Source organism: Bicyclus anynana, chromosome 4, assembly GCF_947172395.1.
Source record: "Bicyclus anynana chromosome 4, ilBicAnyn1.1, whole genome shotgun sequence".
Taxonomy (NCBI): domain Eukaryota; kingdom Metazoa; phylum Arthropoda; class Insecta; order Lepidoptera; family Nymphalidae; genus Bicyclus; species Bicyclus anynana.
The window spans coordinates 18,680,533-18,696,285 of record NC_069086.1 but is presented as its reverse complement, the minus strand read 5'-3'; the positions used below and the strand labels follow the sequence as shown (position 1 = coordinate 18,696,285).

The 15,753-nt window shown below is 36.3% G+C and overlaps 1 protein-coding gene across 6 annotated transcripts in view; it reads right to left on the bottom strand.

The window, feature by feature from the left end:
- The window catches only part of LOC112051403 (ecdysone-induced protein 74EF), a 249,748-nt gene that overhangs the window by 68,889 nt on the left and 165,106 nt on the right, over positions 1–15,753 (bottom strand). The window contains exon 1 of one of the 6 annotated variants that reach the window (XM_024090030.2): positions 12,832–13,348. The exons of the other annotated variants lie outside the window; for them this stretch is intronic. Within the exon in view, the coding sequence (XP_023945798.1) occupies positions 12,832–13,216 (385 nt within the window). The 5' untranslated portion in view covers positions 13,217–13,348. Of the gene's footprint in view, positions 1–12,831; positions 13,349–15,753 lie in introns of those variants that run through there. 6 annotated transcript variants of the gene reach the window in all.

Genomic DNA, 15,753 nt, shown 5'->3' with positions numbered 1-15,753 from the left:
AGGCCTAATTTGTACCGTTGAGTTGTTTACTAATGTACAAAGTACTTAATACTGTTAGCGGCTATGGGAACTTTATACAAATTGTTTTTTAATTCTTGAGTACGATCTCACTTGATGCCAATCGTATCTGGGAAGATGAATTAATTGTTGTTTCTTTTAGGTTGGTTAGATTCTACATAGCGTAGTACAGAAATGTTTTTATCAACTAGGTGGTAATATCCTACTTACATTTACATAATACATATTGGAAAGCTAGTAATGTATGCCTAATGTAAAAAAATAATTAAATAATAAAAAGAAAATTACGTATTTATCTTTTTTCAATTCCCATACTCATGAAATGTATTTTTTTAATAATAAATTGAACACACTTAGTACAAAAGACTTTTTCATGTTGCCAGGCGAAAGCCTCGAAAAGGTTTTATTTACATCAAAACCTTTATCTCTACATTATAAAGGAACGAGATCTCGATATTTGTTCTATGTAACAAAATACGACCTCAAATTCCGGTGTAATATGCCAAAAAGTACCTAAAACCTCTCCAAGGCTTTTATATTATAGCGGTGTTATTTTAGGGCTTTAGGTATAATTTTTAGCTCTTTGTGAGTTCTGAGCCGCAAAGAGAATATTTGAGTTATCCGTCTAGAGAACTGAGTTTACAGAGAAAACATGACGATACTAGGACTAGTCATGTTAGCCGCTTACAGCTATACTTTCCATAGCTATTATGTTTCGTTTACTAGCTTACTTACTGACGAATGAAGTCGAACTAATTGAATGTACATATCGTACTTTAATTTTAATTTAGCATACAGCGTTATTGCATTATTTATTTTGTGAGTATTTTTTTCTGTAATTGTAAATATTACTCTGGTGTTTGTAATTTATGGTATGTGTTTTTCGGTACCGTCTGTCATTATATTTCAGAAAATGTATACATATACATCCTTCATAAGTTTTATACCTAAACATTTCTCAAGAATTATGTTTATTAACGGAAACCGTATCATCTTCCCAATATAATATCTCATGCTCGTTTATTTCTGACATCGAAATAATTTGTGAATATTTTCTGTTGACTCGAATATTCAGATGCTATTGCAACAAATAAGTTTTATTACATTTAAATATTTTGTCTAATTTAATGTTATTTAAAAAGTCTTACATTAAGGCCAATATTTTTTTATAGATTTTAATCGCTACAGCTTAGCAATGCTATGTGCACTCGAGCCCGGTGGGAGGCTCTCATCAATTTACATTGTTTGTGAATCGTCTGGTCCGAGCCGCTCTGTGGGCTCTCAGACTAGGTCATGTTTAGATACCAATAATTGAATTATCACTTACTTTACTATGTAATATAGTGCTATTTTTGACTCGTTTCTATATTATACTTCATACACGTAGCATACGTTAGCAATAGTTAGCAGCAATAGTATAGTAAATAGCGATATCGATATTAACTAAAATAAACCAAACATACAGCCGAATTATAATTACTATATTTAATTTTGCTGTAGTAAAATATTATTTAAAAAATTTGTTTTGGTTAGAGTTTTTGTTTTCTTAACACTAGTTCATATCATTATACGTTGTGTGCAAAAGCAAAACCTATTTTGTTTGCAATACAGCGGCTTACATAAAGGTATGTTATCCTCTATACATTTAGAATATAAAGGGAGGATAATGGCGTCGGACCGGAAGCAGTAATGACGTCACACTATGGCTACCTCTTCAGTGACGCATGCGCAGGCTAGTCTATTACGAGTATTTATGACATTAGGTTTAGTAAGGGATTACTTCCTTTGAGCCAATTTAAGCCGTTGTTCTCTGTGATGATCTATCAACAAAAGATAATAATATAACTTGCAAATCAATAATGAAAGCCTTTATAGCTTCAAGGTTAAAAGGACCGGTATAAAATCAAAGAGGTACACATTCGTAATTAGAGATAGAGAATACAATTCTTGTGTAATAATTATGAGTTACTCATAATTATGATTTATTAAGAAAATATTGTTTTATTAATAACAGAGGTTTTAGGCATATCTTTGATACATGGACCATATTGATTTTGCGGGTCCTAGTTAAATTTTGTAACAATAAATGTCCTTTACTCGTAGGTACTTTATTTTGAAAAGCCTTTTACAATCATTTGTTTTGTCGTAAACATAGAGTTAAAGCAAAACAGAACATTTCAAAAGGACACGCGAAACGCAATAACACAATTTAGAATTCGCAAAAACATCTGCAATAGACAAAAAAGGATTTTTTTAAAAAAGGTACCGTTGCGAAATACGGAACGCAGCTATTAAGTTGTCAAAAAAAAACCGCGAAAAAATGCCACCGATTCTTTATTTCGTGCACTTAAAAGAATCTTTTACGGTTATACCTTTTTTATTTATTTTTTTGGTACCGAGGGTGCACTCCCGCTACTGGAGGCAGGTAGGTTTTTTGTGATGCACATTTTGGAATTGGGTTAAGTTTTTTTTAAACCAGCAAGGTGAGCGGTTTGGCGGTGTATGGTTACGGAAACGCGCGGTTTTTTACCGCGTGACCCTATTAACTATTTCGGGGCATGATCGTTTCACATGTTTTAGAGTGTTAGAAAAAGTTCTTCAAGTGGTTGCAACTTAAAGCGCGGTGTTTTTGAACAAAAACACGTTAACGTTAGTTTTCAATTAATAATTACGGAGGTACTCGACTTGCTATAGGAATATTTAGTTCGATAACTAATGAATCGATATTATTGACAGTTCGTACTATAGTGATCGAAACTTAATTAAAATCAATGTTATTATGTCTAACTTGAGGGATTGGGTACATTGTAATACAATTTATAGTGCAAACATTTTCGATTTTTATGTCGAGCAAGTGGTGTTGATGTTATGTGCTTTCTGCATAAATATCTGCAATCATAAGAGGAGCCTACGATGGGTAGCTAGCTTTTGAGGAATTCGTTTAGATAGTACTAAGTCCATCAGGATACTTTAGTTATTATGATATCTTAAAACTGATAGAAACCGTGAATAAGGAAGCTGTTTATTTATAATATTTCTATTTTTGGTGCACAAATATTGTTACATTCAGATTTTTATGTACTCAACTGTGTACAATGTAAATAGGTATCTTTTGTACAACTTCCTCATACTGTGACGCAGTACTTAGTATTATATACGAGTATTTAAATCGGATTGTACGTAATAGCCTATTTAGAATAACATTCGGTTTGCCCGGCAGTTAGGAAAAGTAGTTTTTTTAGGAAATCCATACAATGTCCATTGTATATGTGAATATACAACATACAATACATATACATAGTGCATTAGTGTGCGTATTTTAGACACGCCTACTATGTTTTGGCTACATACAAATACAAAGTCCATGTATGATACAATTTAGTAGCAAAATCTTATCTGTGTGACAAGTATTGTTGTCATTGCTATTTGGCACATTTGGACATTACAAGGCACCTTCTATATTATAATCGATGAAAATTTTTGGTTCTGTATAAGATTTTGATTCCCAATGTATGTCAGTTGATAAAGTAGCTTTGACTTTCTTAATATAGTAGTAATAAGTCAATTTTCAATCTCCGATTTGTATAAACTAAAAAGTGTAGTATAGTATAGTGTCGGTTGGAAATACTGTGTAAGGATTAGGATACAGTGCCGTAAAAAGCCTTTTCCGCGCCCTTCTATAACTGCGCCCTATTTAAGTAGGCCCTTTGCCTATCATACCACCCACTGTGTCTCATTCACTAAAACTCAAACGCAGGTTCACTACTGCACATGAGTTGCCCATTCTAATGCTTAATTCTGTCTATTCTTGCGCCCCCGAGAGTCTACGCCCTGTGCCTGGGCAGTGGCACCGCCCTATTTACGCCATACGCACAGCCGGATTAAACCCATTATCTCTTGGTGTTGTGTCCTGCCTGATTACTGTGGAGCTATTGAAGCTTTAAATAAGTCTATGAATGAACGCAAGAAATATTTTTCAGTAAACAATAAAGCGAATGTGAATATGTTAAGGTGAAAAATAAAATAACTTACCTCATACGCCTACTTATTTTGCATGTGTATTAAATGTCATCATCAACATTCTGTTCGTCTCCTCTCAGAATTAGAGGGGTTAGGCCAATAGTCCACCACGAAGGCCCAATGCGGATTGGCAGACTTCACACACGCAGATAATTGAGAAAATTCTCTGGTATGCAGGTTTCCTCACGATGTTTTTCCTTCACCGTTTGAGACACGTGATATTTAATTTCTTAAAATGCACACAACTGAAAAGTTGGAGCCTAGAGGTGCACACCCGGACCGGATTCGAACCTACACCTTCCGGAATCGGAGGCAGAGGTCAGATCCACTGGGCTATCACTGTTCTTATATTAAACTAGCGGACGCCCGCGACTTCGTCCGCGTGAAACTCGATGTTAACTTTCAACTACCTCTACCCTACCCCTTCCCTACCCTTACCCTACCTCTGCCCTACCCCTACCCTACCCTACTCTACCCTACCCTACCCGTAAAAAAAAAGTAAAAAGTATCCAATGTCCATCTCCTGGCTCTAAACTACCTCCGTGACAATTTTCAGCTAAATCGGTTCAGCCGTTCTTAAGTTATAAGTGGAGTAACTAACACGACTTTCTTTTATATATATGTATATAGATGTACACACATAATATACATAGTGAATTGTGTGTGTAGTGTACCGTTGTGCTGCGAATGGCGCGTACGCTGACCGACCTTCAACCGACAAGGCTCGGCCGTTTCGCAACGCGGCCTATAGAGGCAGCCTCGCACCCGAGCAGCCTACAGCGAGCAGCGACCGAGCAGCGGCACGAGTAGCTTGGTAAGCGAAAACGATGCCATCATAGGTACACGTGTCAAAGACCAAATCCAAGAGTGAAGAGGCATCTTCTACGCAAGCGCGTTCCTACTTAGACCTCATCTTTGCTTTCCACCAGGCATGAATGTAGCGCAAGTCTCTTCAGAATTAAAAAAACATTCCATCAGTTGGACTATTGAAGTATTTCAACTAACTTTAAAGGAAGAAGAGTTGCTATCTGCAAGTATATTTGTGTGTCCGCTTTCTTTCTCAAAAATACTGATCGGATAGGGATGAGATATTTGTTATTTCGATATATATTTTTAAGATTGTGATATGAAAGAGATATGTTGTTTTCTTATGTTAAAATGTTAAATCATAGCTTTTAACAGATTAACGCATTTCATAGGCACATGTTCTACAGCTGTAATTTTATCGACAAGCTTAGTCCTCTAGTCCTCTCCAGCCTGCCAATACGCAATGGAGTGACGTGGTAGGCCTAAACACTATGTGCCTCTCCTATAAGGAACTGATTCTATAGTAAACAGTTAAAATAAGCTGATAATGATCTCTTCTTATCGAATTTTATATGTTTTTACACGTCACTTCACGTCTATGAGGATATTCTAAGAAAAACAATTATTTAAAACGTAGTTTTATAAATATTAGAATAATATTGTAAAGACGTCATTAGCATAGCTAGTTTTATATCGTATTTATGACAAGTTATTGTCTTATTGTGATCTCACAGTGAGGAAGTCGTAAAACAGTTTACACCCGAACAACCAATTCGCTGTGTCGTAGACTTATTTATTTTCCCAATTCTAAAAACGGATGCATCGACGTCATTTGAATACTGAAACTGCAGACTATAAAAAGCTGTCTGATTTTGTTATGCTTCTATCTCTCTCTATTGTGACATTTATAATGCGTGTGAGAGAGACGTAGGTCTTCCAGGAAGCTGGTCAAAAAAAAGGACAACCCTTCCTCACCCTTTCGGCGCATTCTATTGTTTACTTTGCATCGAAATGTCATAAATTTCTTTTGGGAATAATCAATAATAAACTTAATCTTGATAGGGTTAAAGTGACTTTTGGAACGCAGTCGAATGCCTGTTTAATCAATTCTAATATATTGAGGGAATTATATTAATTCAATTTTTTTTTTGGTCGCGATGTTTAAATGTCGTCGAACAGGTAGTCAGTTGTTTTCATTATCCGACGTTACAAAAGAAATGTTATGAATTAAGCGGTTTTTAATAGAATACGAGTTGATATATCCACAAAAAACTCTAGGTATTTCTAAAATGACCAACGACATTATATTGTACCTACGGTACGGTACAAGATAATATCGATTGCAAATATAAGCATAACCCACCAACCGACCTCCATTGGCAGAGTGATGAGTTTAAGCTCCATATTATCCCCTCTCTCAATCTCTTAACGAAGAATGTAATTTTTTTAATTTCAAAATTCTATAAGGAAAACTTACCGTAAGTAACAAACCGACATACTTAACATGTTTCCCAAGGTTCAGTGATAGTATTACTAATAGCCGATAACATTTGTAAAGATGACTTGGCAATCTTCGACCTCGTGATCTGCAGTCTAACAAACTAGCCTCGTCTAACTTTGACGGCCTCCGTGGCGCAGTGGTATGCGCGGTGGATTTACAAGACGGAGGTCCTGGGTTCGATCCCCGGCTGGGCCGATTGAGGTTTTCTTAATTGGTCCAGGTCTGGCTGGTGGGAGGCTTCGGCCGTGGCTAGTTACCACCCTACCGACAAAGACGTACCGCGAAGCGATTTAGCGTTCCGGTACGATGTCGTGAACAAACCGAAAGGGGTGTGGATAATCATCCTCCTCCTCCTAACATGTTAGCCCGCTTCCATCTTAGACTCCATCATCACTTACCATCAGGTGTGATTGTAGTCAAGGGCTAACTTGTAAAGAATAAAAAAAAAGCTAAGACCAAGTCGCTTCCCTATACATCGCTGCTAATAATCGACGCTTTAAAAAGATAATAATATGCAAATATTTCATAGAGCATCGACCTCTGTCGGCGCCCGCGCAGCCTCCGCGTCTCTTATTATTAACATCCTCTCTCTGCCTCTTATTTATTGTAACATCTTTATTGTATCACACCTATTAACTACCTACTTTTTATACGAATTTTTATTTAATTTTTTTCCACTTTTTTTTAAACTTCCCGGACGGCCATTAAGTATAAACGTTTGCGAGAGAATTAACATCTTCATTTTGTAATAGATAAGACAATTGCTTTTGAGATTACATTTGAGATATGAGATATATATTAATATTATAATTTTGATTTACTCGTGGGCTTTGAAAAAGTACCTACACATACTTAATTTTGCCGTTTAAATGAAACACATAGGAGGAAAAGTTTCTACAGATGAATCGTCATTCCTGAAGTAAGCGATAAAGAAAACAATGGTTCGTTTGAAGACTAGACTTACGATACTAAAGGAGACGATATTAATACTTTACAGATATTAAAATATCTGTAACCATAATTTAATTATTACATGGTATTTGCACCAAGATATAATAATACCTGATCTATCAAATAATCTTTAGGACCATCTTAGCTTTTTTACATAGGGAAATATTAGTCACCACCTAAAATGTACCTAATACACAAAAATTTGCTAATTTAAATAAAATGTGATCTAATGTAACCTTCCCAGTACCTATACCTACTTTCCATATTATAATTTATAGCACACGCCTGGCTAGTTATATGAAACCTGTTTATTGATTTCCTATATCTACTACCTACTTGTGGATCTATTCGTGGGTTTTATATCTTGGCGCTTTTCTATGGGATTCTATGAAGTTACTTTGTGACAACCAACGAGACACATACAAATATCAAATTATGCACAAATACCAAATTGTCAGCAACGACGTCACCAAAAAAGCCATAAGTTTAAAAGAAAAATATAAAGTTACTGAAGACAATGGATCAAGATTTTTTGTAGTTATAAATAGTTCTAGGAACATTCTACGTCCTATGTGCTACTTTGAACCCGTCTACTTTGTCACATAGCTATATTACTACTCAAATGTGTTAAACAAAGGTACAGGTATAAAATGTTGAGATAACCAGATAAACATATTGAAGCCAGTTTTTATCAAAGGCTTAAGAAACAAGTGACTTAAATTAAAGGAAAAAGGTAAAACGGGTTAATTATAAATCTGCAAACTAAATCTCCATATTAATCCGACTTTTCGGATAAAAGTATAACCTTTTTTGGAAGCTTTCACTTCCGACAGGTATCGAAGGGATTTGTGGACCGATATTAGGTATTGGCAGCTGCGTCTGCGCCAGATTTCCTGTACTCTTTGATACGCATGGGAAATCGTTCGGTTTCTATTTTTTTGGCTCGCGGTACACAGTGCACAGGTAGAGATGACCCACTTTGTATGAGGAAGTTATTGTAATTTGATACTTTGTTATTAAATTCATACGGACATGTTGTGTGATTTTTGAGAAGTATTCGAAAATTATCATCTGATTTATATTTTTGATTTGTACTTTTTGCATGTCTTAAAAAAGGCAAAGTCTGATTTGTTTATCCATAACAGCTTGAGGATACGCGATGTCACCCTCTAGTGAAGTCTAGTGGAACAGGTCAGTCGTAGTAGTAGAGCTTTTCCGGGAAAGCTTTTTTTGACCCCGTCGGAGTGGCCTAAACGCCATACCTAAGCCTTAGGGTGAAGGAGATAAGACGCTATTTTTGTACAACGTATTTCTTGCATACCTTTCGAATTGTTACTCTGTTTATAACCATCGGTTTTCAACTTAAAGACAGTAGACATTTCAGTGTTAGATAGCCCATATATCGAGAAAAGCTATATATCCCCGTATTCTTACGGGAACAGGAACCACACGGGTGAAACCGCGTGGCGTCAGCTATTTTAAATAAACTTTATTTTCATCTCCAAATCTCACAGATGAAAGAAAAACACAATAGGTAATTAAAATAAGTAGTACATACAACTAGTGTGATATGATTTTAAAAGGACCTCCACTCAGCATTTTGCTGTATCAGAACACCGGGCAGATAAGCATCCAATCTGTTCACATACCAATATATGTACCATTACCAAATACGGTAGACCAGCAACCTCTTTAGTAAGCATACTCCGCACATATACAACTAATGTAATAAACGCAAATGGCATGTAACAGAACCGAAAGTGCATAGTAATTCGATATGTTATAACTAATAACGCAGATCGTGTCCAATCGGTCTGTCCATACTCGGAAGCGACGCGGGCATCGAACCCGCAATACCGCGAAACGATGATGCGGCATTCGCGATGATTCGCTGACGGTTGATAAAATAATTGAATCAGTATTGTTGGTTTAATAATATAATTGTTACTTGTTTCTGTGAGCGAGCATAAATATAACCTCTTCCGTGCAGTGGTTTAACAGACCTTTATAAGGGAAGTACAGTGTTCGATTCCCGATAAATTAAACATTCATCCAGCAAAAAATTAAACGTTACTGGCCTTCTAATAATTGGAGTAGTTTGAAGCTTTGACCCACCACACAGCTCCAACGTGTCAGTACGATAAATAACTTACTATTTTTTTGTTGTGTTAGACAGCTGTGTATCAACCACAGCACATTTGAGACAGCTCAAGCATGAGCTATTCGATAACTATATATTGACAAAATAACCATAGTAAGGAATCGAATTCGGTACCTTAAGAGGCCAGCGTGACCAGAAAGGTCATGAAATAAAATAGAATCAGATATAATGAAACAATGACTACTTAACACACTGGCATTAATATATACACGCGCGTTGATAAATGATTTATAATATTATGTTCCTCGTATATAATCAATGTAACATATACATATATATGTATATATGTTATGTATAATTAATTGCATTTCTCACGTATTCGATATCAATTGCGCATTTGCAGTTTTCCTTCCTCATTTTATTTATAACTCATATCATCAATATTTTATATCCACGTGTTATGCAATAATAGTTCACGATAATCTGTCGTAACAATGGACAAAAGTTGTAGGGCTCGTTGTAATACAGTACAATCGGGGAAGTACTGTCATAGTTGTATTTACAACCGAGCGTCAGTATTGCAGTACTTCGGTGTGACGGGTTGTAGAGGACGGCTTTCCAGTCAAGATCACATAGACCAAATGTTTCTTCCGTTGACTATCAGTAAAGAAATATTTATTTTTAGGGTTCTGAATGTACGTAGTACAAAAACGGAACCCTTATTTCATCATCATCATCACTAACAACCGCCGATGCTGGCGTTCTGTTCGATCCCTGCAACCCGTTGGATGTCCTCCGTCTACCTAGTAGGGGAAGATGGGGGGACGACCAACACTGCGCTTTCTTGTCTTGGCTCGTTTATTGGCTCTTTGAACTATATATTTGGTCTGCCCTTTGCCACTTCAGCTTTGCGAGCTATGTCAGTGATAATGGTTCTTCTGACCTCCTCATTTCTAATTCGATCACGCAAAGAAACTCCAAACATAATTCACCAAACGCCCGCTGAGTGACTGAGCCTTCTAATGATTTTTTTTAGGATTTGTTTTATACTATCAGCATTTTCTGTAGACATTGACCAAGAGTAAACCTACAGTTTGGGTAACGTCATCTAATCTGTAAGTCACACGTAAGTACTCGTATGTACAAAAATATGACAGCTATGAACAAAGTGCATTGAATGCATATAATATGTTGTGCATATTTCTTGTTTCGAAAGTTTCCGCCTACGAAGCAACTTGCCCTAACATACATACAGGTCAACGACATATGCCGGGTAATATATAAACATATTTTGCTAATTTTACATTAAATATGCTAAGTTTTATTATATATTTGTTCGAAACATTTATTTGAGGCTTTCAGATGGAGCTTTAGTTTTAAGTTGCCATAATTTTAAACTAAAGCTAATACAATTTTTAAAAAAAATAATGCCAAAAATTACACGCCTTTGTGTGTTTCAGCTTAACTAATAATGTCTGTTTAAGTATATCACATATAGTAATTTAAAATTATTTAATGGAAGATGATGGAGAGATGTTAGGAGATAAAAACCCTCAACATTAAATAAACCGGTAACTTATTATTCACATTTAAACAAAATGTCTATTAGACAATGCATTTCAATTTAAAGACCAATAAAAACATTTTTGATTATAATTTAATGCATAATAACAGCATAAATAGCAGAAATATAAATATGAATTATATGTTAAACAAATATAATAATTAAGTTCAATATAATTTGATGGTTTATTGTAAATACTACAGTAGAACCGACGATTAGGTAATTTATTTAGTTAAATTGAATTAAAAGGAAATTATAAGAAACTTTAAATACTCTTATCCGCGTAGTTCTCGTAGGGAAAGTAAGATATAATATAGCCTATGAAACTCGCAAATAACGCAGCTTTTTATTGATTGATTACATACTTAAATTGTTTGGCTCGAATTAAGAGGTCACTAAATGAAATCTTAGGTTTGGTTTTTCTTTTTATTTTCAAGACATATGGAATTTTGTAATGATCTGGAGAGCACCTTATGACATAAATCTCAGATATTATTATTTAAACATTATCTTTATAGAGTTTTAAATCGTAATATGTAATCTGAAGTGCTAAATAGCGCAAATTTTTCAATGAAAGTTTTAGGTAATATAACATAAGTTTTAGTTTTTAATTATACACTCAGTGTGCCTAATGACTGTCTACGAGCAAGGAAAATAGGTAGAAAGACGTAGTTAATTATTTTTCCGTGTATGCTAATATTTATCTTCCTTACGGTTTTTCCAATTAGTATAAAATGCGCATTTAACGGAACTTATTGTTTTTGTAGATTCGAGTATTTCATATCAATCTCTGAAGTAGATATTTAAAATTGAATTTACATAATAAAATAGATCAAAAGGATTTCCGAAAAAGAGGTTCTTGATTAACTATTTTATGTGCAAGTTCATTTAGGATTTAGAGTTTTGTAATTTTGTAATAACAAGTGAGCGATAAATTAAACTAAAACAACTGGTGTGTTTTTATTACTATTACATTGTTAGATAAAAAAGACGTATAAAAATATATATGTCTTGTAATATAGCCCAAAATTAATAGCGATACAGATTTCAAAAACTATTAAATATTACATGATAATAAATTTATTAATTAAAGTTAAATAATAGAAACATAATGTATTCATACAAATAAGTATACAGTTAACGATTATGTACATTTACATAAACAAGCTGTTACATTTTTAACGCTGTAGCAGCCGTAGCTAGTGGACGTAGCGCTACGCGCGTAGCAGCTTTGAATTTTTCAAAATTTCCCATTTCACTGAACTACGACCGTCCATCTTGCTTTTTTAGTTTTTACACAAAACTGTAGGGATATTGTGTATGACATTTTTTATGCGAACAAAATTCCAATAAGATTTTTAACTGAACCAAAAAATTTGGAACCTTTAAAATAATTTAGGTACTTTTGAGATATGCGTTTTTGAGTTTGACGTAATAGCGCAAACTGATTTTTCATATCATTTCATTCAGTTTATGAGTGGTATCGACGGCTGTCACGTCCATGTCATCACAGGTGGTGATCCAGTGCGGTTACGCAGCGAGTGACACGATTTACAAAAGAACGCGGAATTCCACCGAATGCAATTAGGTCATACGCCATTATAAATAAAGTTTCCGCTCGACGCGTAAATAAGTTATCATAACATTCCATCGGCGAAAAAATGGGACGAACCTATTCGGACGTTTCTCGATGCTGAAAGTGAACTTTCTGAAGATAGCTTGAACGCTGAATGTTTTAGTACTCGGCACCGGTGACGGAACTCTAAGGAGTGTAGGTACGTTTGCACGAGTCATAGTTTCAGCTAGAGTTCGTCGGCGTCCTGGTCTGATTCGGCCAGAGTCGTAGTCTGCAAATGCAAAGTGACTTACTGTATCGCTTGATGAGGGATTTCTTGTACGCCTTGCCGTAGATGGGGTCCTCGCCGGGGCTGAGCCGGCCGGCGGAGTCGTCGGAGTCGGTGCCCGAGTCCCGGCCGGCCGCCAGGTAGTCGCGCGACTGCTTGAGGATCGCTTGCGCTCGCACATAGTCCACCGGGTCCGCGAAAGAATGGCGCGCGAACTCCCGCACTGTGATCTCTTTCCGCGAGTGCACTGACAAGTCCAGGGGAGCGTCGTCTTCCGCGCCGTCCGGGTAGGCCTTCCTGGCGGCCAGGGTGCGCGGCTCGGAGTCGGCGCTGAGCGCGCGGCGGTCGCAGAGCGGCGAGCGGCGCGCGTCCGGCCCCGCGCTCGCCGGGCGGGCCTCCACTGCCATCATCGTTAGCTATTCACACTGACACCATAATCACGAGCGGTTCCAGTTATGTCATACGGCGTAATGAGTCGTGCGGGCACAGCGCGGCGCGTCCGCCGACGTTCGCGTTCAATTGCGGACTGATGTCCCAGTTTCTGGCGACGAGTTCCACTGACTCGGTGAGCTCGCCTCGGCCGCGCTCGGCGCCGCTCGGACACTTTCGTTTTCGTATCGCGCCCCGTGTGTGTGTCTGCGGACGCACACGGCCGCGTGCCGACGCCGCGCCGCTGTGTGCGTGCGCGCGTCTGTGTGCGGGGAGCTTTTTCCACTTTCGTCGGAGCTTTCCTTAATTTCCCGAGTTGCCAGACAGGTTTTCACTGAGAGCCGTCTATCTATTAAACGTAATATATAATGCGAACTCGTTACTTTGATGTCGGAGCGTGACTGTTGGATGTAGAAAATTGATGCGAGGAAAATATTCTATTTAATTTCTGGTTAATGCCGCAGTATCAGCGAGAAATATTTTCGTTGTGACCTAGTTTTTGTTTGAGTCATCTGAGATCTCCATTTACCGAATACATTCTTCTTGTTATGCAATGACACACCGCGACAACAATTATTGTTGTAAATATTAAAATAACTTACGTTCGACAGGAAAAGAAACTAAAATAAGAGTTGGCTATAAAACATAATTAGGCAGGCATGAATGGCTGAATGTTTGATTTATCGAATAAGTTGTTGATTAAACCACGTACATATATTAATTTTCAAGACACATAGCTTCCTCGGAGTTCTTTATCGACTACAGCGGTAAGCTATGTATACGGTATAGTTTTATGGTCATTACTTTTATACATATATTTTGATTATTATTAGTATCTATTTAACTAAGAGATTTAAAAAATAACTGGAGGGTGAATAGACTAGGATATTCACTCTTAATAAACAGTTAAAAACATCTGAGACCAAACTATTAGTTGTCGATACGACAGTACCCACTGCAGGTACGTCCTTATCTATATAGTGCACCGTTATCACGTAAAAATACCGAAACTAGAGCACGTACGCGGAAGCGATGACTCGACCACGACGTTTAGTTAAAAAACAACTAGTTGAGTACAATCCACTTCCTACTTTTTTTGAACTCAAAGTCGAATTATTCAAAATAGTGCACGTATGCGGAAATTGTATATAATACATACCTGAATTTATTCTGTGTATTAATAGTTGTGTATGAGATAACAACAACAATCAGTAATACAGACCACAAAACGATGCATTTGATTTTTTTTTGGATTACATGCAAAGTAAGTCAAAAACTAATGAACTTTATGTCTTGTATTTTTCAGCGTTGAATCAAACGTTACGTTACGTTATATTCGATGCAAGAAAATAACTTGTCCCTACCTACTACCATATTAACCGAATGCCACTTAAGTAATATTTACAATGTTTATTTACTTCTACATTATTAGAAAAACTTATATTATTTGCCCATAAATAACTTACAAAAACTATATTGCTTGTAGTCCATCTGAATGGAGTTTATTGAATTTAGTTCCATTTTAGCTTCATCAACGATTTAAAGTAGATCAATGTAAAAATGTCATAAAAATAACGAATAAAATACAATAAAAAAAAATTAAACAAGACAATTAAAGGAAAAAATACATATATATTAAATTTTTATTGTTTTGATCATTTACGCGATTTTTGTTTAAATACGTTCAGATAGATGCACACAGTGTAAACATGAGATTTATTTGTCGTGAGACTTACCCTATGCTGGTAGTTAAAGTTAAACGTTGAAGTGGTATCAAATACCTATTTTAAACCGGAACCGAGTGACAATCTAGAAACGCAATTTGCGTAACAGATCACGTAAATAAATTTGTATGTTTTTTTTATCTAACGCGGGGCATTGACCTCCTTTAGACTTTACAAATAAAGTTGCGCGCGCGGCGACCACGTGACATACTAACATAGCCAGCGTTAGCTGACCTTCCCCGCCCCCCACTGGCGTGTAATTTTAGAGTAGAGAGGAGGAAAACGTACAAACGTAGAGGTCGTGCGACTTCGGTTTTTAACAGGGTAGAATGTAGAATCAATGTCAGTGTTTATTTGGCCTGCGGAGATAATTTTAGGTTGTTTTCAGCGAGCGCTTTGTCAAGTGGTGTAAACAAGGGATCACGATTGACCTAATGTGCACGACCTTGCGCTATCACTAGGATTTGCGTAATATTTACTTGTAACTATTACTAAGTAGGTGACTTATCATTATTGCCTATTACTATAATTATAATATTATGTTGTTGTTTGTAATGTACACATGTGTAGCCAATGAAGAGATAACTGCACGTGTACAGACATGTGAATATATAAAAAAAATGTTGTTCACAATTCTGGTGTTGGTGATAAGAAAATGCATGGTCAAACTTGTCCAGCGAAAAAGAATATAAAGTAGGTACTTTTGTCGTTGTACTAGTACAAGCTTCTGATTTCGTATGATTACAAAAAAATTACCCGACTGCAAGAAAGGCTAGGCTTTTTTCTTAGATAAA